At 37.5% G+C, this 7,391-nt stretch overlaps 1 protein-coding gene across 1 annotated transcript; it reads left to right on the top strand.

The window, feature by feature from the left end:
- The first annotated feature begins 1,470 nt into the window (after window positions 1–1,470).
- Window positions 1,471–2,841, top strand: LOC133038289 (uncharacterized). Its single transcript, XM_061116389.1, has 2 exons — window positions 1,471–2,577; window positions 2,722–2,841. The coding sequence occupies exons 1-2, from the start codon at window positions 1,471–1,473 to the stop codon at window positions 2,839–2,841; spliced, it is 1,227 nt and encodes a 408-aa protein (XP_060972372.1).
- The last annotated feature ends 4,550 nt before the right edge of the window (window positions 2,842–7,391 follow it).

Below are 7,391 nucleotides of genomic sequence, written 5' to 3'. Positions count from 1 at the left end.
AAAATAGTTGATAGGGGTGAAGGCCCGATGGTACCCTAAATTTTTTTTAGGTTTGTTGTTTTGGGGGTCGGGTCCGATGGCACCCTAAAATTTTTCATTTTTGTTGTTTTGGGGTCGGGTCCGATGGCACTCCTAAAATTTTTCAGTTTTGTTTTTTTTTGGGGGCCGCGTCTGATGGGCCCGATGGCACCCCTAAAATTTTTCAGTTTTGTTTTTTTTGGGGGTCGGGTCCGATGGGGTGCCCGATGGAACCCTAGGATTTTTCAGTTTTGTTTTTTGTGGTGGGTCAGGTCCATTGGGCCCAATGAGGGTCCGATTTGGGTCCGGTGGGACCCCAAAAATTGGTTTTTTGTTTAATTTTTGGGATCGGGCCCAATTTTGTCTGATGGTAGTGTTCGATTTTGTCCGATTGTTTTCATATTTATTGCAATGAAAGATTTTGGGTAACTTATCGATGAGATTTTTGTTCTAAATTGTAATTGTATTTTTTTAAATATATGTGGCAGGTTCAACTGTTAATACGTGTGTTATGTATAATGGTGTTTGAGAGCTTGATGGTAGAGATTGGGTTTATAAACGGGGTGAAAATTTGACATTTGACATTGATCCGAACCTAAGCTACTCAGGTTTGGTTGATGTTTTGTATGAAGAACTGGATATTGACAAAGTGGAGTATGACTTGACATTGGAAGTAAATTACAAGTACAGGAAAGGTTGTGAGTATCGCCCTGAAGTTATTGGAAATGATAAGTGTGCAAGATACTTTTTATCTACACTTGCGAAGAATCGAGATGAATTTATTCCTTTGTTTGTGACTTTGTTAAAGAAGAATGTATGCGTCGATCCTAGTCCCACACCAACTTTTGTTAAGGAAAACCGTAGCGAGGTTGGGAGTTTTGTTCCAGAAATAAATCCAGAGGTGTTGGTTGCCAATGTATTACTTGAATTAAACACTATGATGTCGAGTGCTGATATTGTAGCACAAATGCCCTTCATTGATGGTTTTTTTGATGGTCCAGACTGTTATGTTGAGGGCAATGATGGCATAAGAGACGACCAAGGTACAGAGGTCCCTGCTGCTGTAGCTTTGAACTTGACTCCACTATCGTACCAAATACCACTGAGGCCACCGACACAGAAAAGAGTGCCCCGTAGAAAAAATTGCCAAACACCTGCTACTCGTAGTAGTCGTCCAGGCAAAACCAGTAATGCTAGAGGAACCACTGACAGTACATGTCCTAATAATGATAGAGAGACCAATGATATTAGTGGTCCTACTGATGCTCGAGGAACCAATGTGACCGGATTTAGCGATCCGTTTTCTTCTTCGACAAGTTACGGTAAATTCAAGGAGAAAAATGTATACAAGAGAAGACATCAAAGATCATAGTCATTATATATCTATAGGTGGCAGAGCAGGTGCGGAGTTACATGTAGGAAAGTTTTTTTAGAGACAAAGAGCATTTAAAGATGGTTGTTGGCTTGTATGCAGTGAAGAAAGGGTTTGACTACTACGTTAGGAAGTCTGGTACTGATATTTGGTACGTCACATGTAAGGATACAGATTGTGGGTGGAGATTAAGAGCGAAGAAGAACGTACTTTCTAACATGTTTGAGGTGAGTCAATTTCATAATGTACATACATGTTCCCTTGATCTTCGAGGAAAAGATAATCGTCAAGCATCACCTTTGATAGTTGCCCATCTAATTAAGGATAAGTTCGCAATGGACGGCTCGGATCATTTGGCCTCTGATATAAGAAAAAGTATGCACAAGGATTACAGGATCCAAATGAGTTATGAAAAGGCATGGAGGTGCAGAGAGAAAGCACTACACCTAACTCGAGGTACACCTGAAGATTCGTACTCGAAATTACCTTTTTACTTCCACATGCTACAGTTGAGAAATCCAGGTACCATCACGGATTTTGTGGTAGAAGATGGTCGCTTCAAGTATTGTTTCTTCTCTCTGGGTCCTTGTATTCGGGGGTTTAGGTTTTGTCGACCTGGTGTATGCATTGATGGGTCTTTCTTGAAGACTAGGTATGGTGGGCAAATGTTGTGTGCAGTGGCACTGGATGCAGGGAGCCATATCTTTCCGATAGCTTTTGTTATAGTTCACAGTGAAAACCACAATTCCTGGACCTATTTCATGAGAAAATTGAAAGAAACGATTGGTGATGTTGAGAACTTAGCCTTTGTTTCAGATAGGCATCAAAGCATTGTTCGTGCTTTGGAGATTGTGTTCCCTGGTGCACACCACGGTGCATGCTACCACCACATTATTATGAACGTCAACCACAAGTTTAAGACTGACGCATTCACGAATCACATTTACACGTGTGCCTACACGTATTTAAAATCAGAGTTTCATAGAGAACTTAAGAACATTCGGACAATGAATGTTGCGGTTGCACAATATCTTGAGAAAATTGGATTTGAAAAATGGGTTTGGTCATACTTTCTAGGGGTACGTTATAATGTAATGACAAGCAACTGGGCTGAGAGCTTCAACAACACAACTAAGGATGCAAGAGGCTTCCCGATAACTGCTACTGTAGCATTACTGAGGTCAAAAGTTCAAAAGTGGTTTGCTACACGAAAAGAAAAAGCTGACAAGTGGACGAAACCCCTAGCACCAGAAATGGAGGAGGACTTGGCATTGCATTTTGAAAAATCAAGGTATTTGAACATTGACTCATGTGGACCTCACATGTTGCAGGTTCACCCTGGAGGAACAATTCAGACCGGTGGCGTAGTGGACTTGCAGGAACAGACTTGCACTTGCGGCTTTTTCCAGTGCATGAAGTTTCCTTGTCCTCATGCATGTGTTGCATCTTAGGAGCAAAGTATTAGCATGTACGCACTATGCTTGCCATATTACACAATAGGATATTGGAGGAGGACATATGAAGGTACAACTATGCCAGTTGGTGACGAGGATGATTGAGAATTGCCTGATCACATAAAGAACATGATAGTTGGAGTGCCTAGGGCGACCCAAGAAACAAAAGGTTGGAAGAATTAAGAACAACCAAATTGCTTGTAATGGTGAAAGGATTATCAAATCACAAAATCGTAGCAAGTGCGGTGCCAAGGGGCACAATAGATGCACTTGCACCTACTGAGGTTAAAAATGAATGTGGAATTTAATATTATTATGTGTTGTACTATTCCTATTATGTATTCCATGAACTGCTTGTACTGTTATGTATTAAACATAGACTTTTAGTTTTTTTGAGTCTATTATTGTAATTATTCGTTCAGTTTGCATAGAATGAAGTGCTTAACTAACTAAAAAAAAGTAAAGTTTTAAAAATTTTTGAACCCATTAAAACAAACAGAAGTGGACTCGGGTTATAAGTAGATTGTTAAAATAGAAAAGCGTAAAAGTAAAGATTGTTCAACAAATATAATAAATATAACATTCAAAGTTCATGACAAGTTCTGGTAGAATAAATCTACTCCACATCTCTGGCGGAAGAGCGGCATATGGTCATCATCTACTCCATCGAATGGTCGATCCAATAACTTATGCTCAATATGCTCTATGACGTACATTCCGCAATCGCCACTGCAATAGTAGTTAAACGCAAAATTTAATAAACCATAGAGAATAATAATAAATTTTTTTAATTTAATTAGTAAACATATTCTCAATTTTTTTGTATTTAAATTACCTCGATTTTGTTTGAGGTACAACTTTATTGTCCATGATATCCCAGTCGAATTTTCTGACCTGGGTTTTGTGGCTGTCATTTGAGGGACCATTACCATGTAATGGGTGTTACATACACCACACTAGTCCACAAATTTGGACAATAAAAGGCACCAAACATCCATCAACGTCTTCAGTTCGTCTTCTGTTAGAGTTCCAATACTCGAATCGAAGACGAATAGCTTCCACAACTCAAGATTCGCCTCCATAGCGATCTAATGTTTCTATTGATCCAAGAAGATGGCCATGTATATGCACTCCATATCCTTCCAAGACGGCATAAATTGGTTTGGATCCCCATGAACGAGTTCCAAGAGGGACTCATCCCAGAAAAAGCTAGCATGGTCAGTAGTGGTCTTCCAAGCATCCCACCGACCCTTCAACGATGAAGCAAACTAAGATGGCATGACAGTACACTTACGTGGGTACAACTCTGGGAAGAAGTGTTGCCGCCTCCTCATCATATGGAAAGCCGCATCCAAACACAGCACAACACATACAAATAACTCAGCACAACCACATTATAACATTAAAAAAAAATAAAACAAATAACAACGATAAATAACAGTAAATAACAAATCCTAATACTTAGTTAATAAACTTACATCATCAGAAAGCCATTCTTTGTTCGTCAGTATCTTTTGGAACCAAGTCACGCCATGTACAGTGGTGAAGAGACGTCCCTCGGATACTTGTTTCCGATGGTTACCACCAACCAATTTCGAAAACTATGTAGCAGCTTCTCATCAACGGGCCAAAGTGGGTTAACATTCACATTGGCTATCGATGGCTTCATCTTCTTCTTCATTTCGGTGTACTCGTCAAACCACCTTGGCCTTTTCTTCGGTCTCTTCTCCACCGGTGTTGGAACAGTCTCTAAAACTTTTACCTCTGAATCTTGCGTATCTCCAATGGACGTGATCGACATGTTTTGAGGTGTATGGAGTACATCTTCCACATCATCAGGTCTGTAGTCATTGGGAAGAATGAACTCATCTCTTGGAGAGACGGGGGTTGTGGCTCTGCCTCTACATTGGGCCTTCTCGAATCTCCCATGAGTGCCAATAGGGTCTTCAAGTAACTCATTATCTCTGTCTGCCCTTTCACAATATCAGTTGCCCTTGCTTCAAAGCAAGTTGTTCCTTCACAACACGCTCCAATCTTGCCAATATGGCAGAAGATATTGGTTCCTGAGGCTGTGAAGTACTGGGAATAGATGCCGACTCAAGCATAGATGCAGAATGGGGCATTATTGCAGGAGGTGGAACAGAACGGACCCCTGATGGTGGAGAGTGTGGTGGTGTATCAGCTCTGAAGATTCTAGCTTCCTCCGCTCGTTGTTCTAGCGTCTGTGTAAGCTTCGAAGCCTGGCTGCGCAAACTATCCTTAGTAGGCTCTCCATCACTTCCAATAACCAATTCTTCCATATCTACAAATAGAGGCGCCTCACCTCTAGTGACGTTGCTCAAAAACTCGGCCTCATGAGCTCGCGGACATAAAACGGAGTACACTGTCAACTGCAAATAAGAACAAAATTATTATTAGATTGGGATTAAAATGAAATAAATAAATAAACATTAAAAAATAAAATGAATTAAAAAACTTACATTTCTTGCAAATAATCTGATGACTTCCTCTTTGCCGAGTGGCACCTCCTTACTCTCCCAGTTCACCATTCTAGGAAAACTGTGCGATTTTTTGATCGCAAATTTCTCAGCAAGCTCCAGTATGGACTCATATGCCCAATACTGCAATGCTACAGTATATCCATAGACAAAGTACTTCGACTCCTTCTAAGTTGTTCCCTTTTCAATCTTCTTATCCTTATGCTTCTTCTTTTCTACTAAGTCCTTACTCCAAGTATCTTTCAACAAGTTGAAAGAAACTTTCCCCCACGGGTACTGGTAGAAAAAAAGAAGGTCGTCAGCCATTCTCATAATAATTAGCAGAACTAGGGTCTTCTCCTCTTTCCCAGTCAAAACACCCATCACAAACAGCTAGGGGTGCACACGAGTCGGGTTTTCGGGTTTTTGGGTTCGGATTTTTGGGCTTTGGGTCTTGGAAATACACAACCGAACCTGATTTTCAGGTGTACGGGTGCACCGGGTTTTGGGTCGGGTTTTTCGGGTTGGGTGTGGTCGGGTTCGGGTCCTATTAGGCTAAGCCCGAATGTTTAATTTATGGGCTGAAATAAAATTTAATTTTTAAAAATACCATTTTTTTTATTTTTAACATTAGTTGGACCTTTTTTTTTTATAATTAATATTTTTTGGGCTTGAATAGTGAATTAAATTTGGTTCATACCCAATTACAAAAATGACATTCAATTCAAAACTTAAACTAAACTATTTGTCCAAATTAATAATCATTCATTATTCACAATTACTTAACAATTTAAATATTCAAAACTAACAACATTATAAGCTAAAGATATAGCTATTAATCAAAATATATAAATGAAAAATAAAACTAGAACCAAAACTCATTCAAACCCATTCATTATTTCATAATTACAATTACTAACAACACTATAGGCTATAGCTATTTTACTTCAAAAAAAAAAAAAACACTATAGTTATTAATGAAAGCGTATACATGGAAAAAAAAAAAAAAACTAGAACCAAAACTCAATCAAAAACCCATAAAAGAAAAAAAAAAATAGTTTAATTCATATCCATTATCCAATCTAATCTACAATATTATAGACCATATAACAAAAGTCTCAAAGTCTACATAATATAGCTATTAATCAAAAAAAATTAGTAATCCAAATCTTAATCGACTCCATATCCAATCTAAACAATATGAAATTATGGATCATATCACAAAAAGTCTCAAAATTTAAAATATAATACTATTGATCAAAAAAGTATTAATCATCCAAATCTAAATTCTAATCCATATCCATATCCAATCCATACAATATAGATCATACCAAAAAAGTCTCAAAGTCTAAATCTAATCCATATCCATTTCAAAAAGTATCAATCTATCAATATGGATCATATTAAAAAGTCTCAAATCCTAAATCTAATCCATATCCATATGTATCATATCAAAAAGTTCCAACGTCCAAATTTAATCCATATCCATATGGATCATATAAAAAAGTCCCAAAATCCAAAATATAACTATTCAAACTTCATAACCAAAAGTATCAATAATTCATCTTCATAACTATTCAAAAGTATTTACTTCCCTTGTGTATATTGTGTTCTTCTCTTTGTGTATCTATTGTCCAATTTAACAAACTCCAAAGTCCTCCAAGTCCAAAGTTCCAAACCTTTCAATATTTTTTAAAATGAAAAAAGGATAAATTAGCAAATGAAATGAATAAATTAAATATAATAAAGTATAATAATAAACATTTTCAATCCAATGCCGTGCCTTGTTGTTGACTTGTTGAGGTTGAAGGAGCAGAAAAAGTGCCTATAGTATTGTTATTGAGAATCTCTGTAAAATATCAAAAGTATAAACTAATCAGATAATAAATGTGCATATGTAAAATAAATATTATGATATTAAACTTAAATTATGGAAATCAAAATAAAATATAACAAACTAAAATTACCTTCTTCAAGCAATGCTTGTGTTTGAAGTATTTCTTCTTCATCCATGTACTATCGCACAACAATGGGTTGATGTGATCCGCTCCACCAATTCTTGAGACAAAT

The sequence above is a fragment of the Cannabis sativa genome, chromosome 5, assembly GCF_029168945.1.
Source record: "Cannabis sativa cultivar Pink pepper isolate KNU-18-1 chromosome 5, ASM2916894v1, whole genome shotgun sequence".
Classification (NCBI taxonomy): Eukaryota; Viridiplantae; Streptophyta; class Magnoliopsida; order Rosales; family Cannabaceae; genus Cannabis; species Cannabis sativa.
This window is presented reverse-complemented; position numbering and strand designations above follow the sequence as displayed.

Bases quoted from the DNA above. Each gene is read 5' to 3' on its own strand.
- LOC133038289 (XM_061116389.1), top strand. From the start codon at position 1,471: ATGGTTGTTGGCTTGTATGCAGTGAAGAAAGGGTTTGACTACTACGTT. The intron at 2,578-2,721 runs GTTCAAAAGTGG...CACATGTTGCAG, and splicing joins TAGCATTACTGAGGTCAAAA to GTTCACCCTGGAGGAACAAT.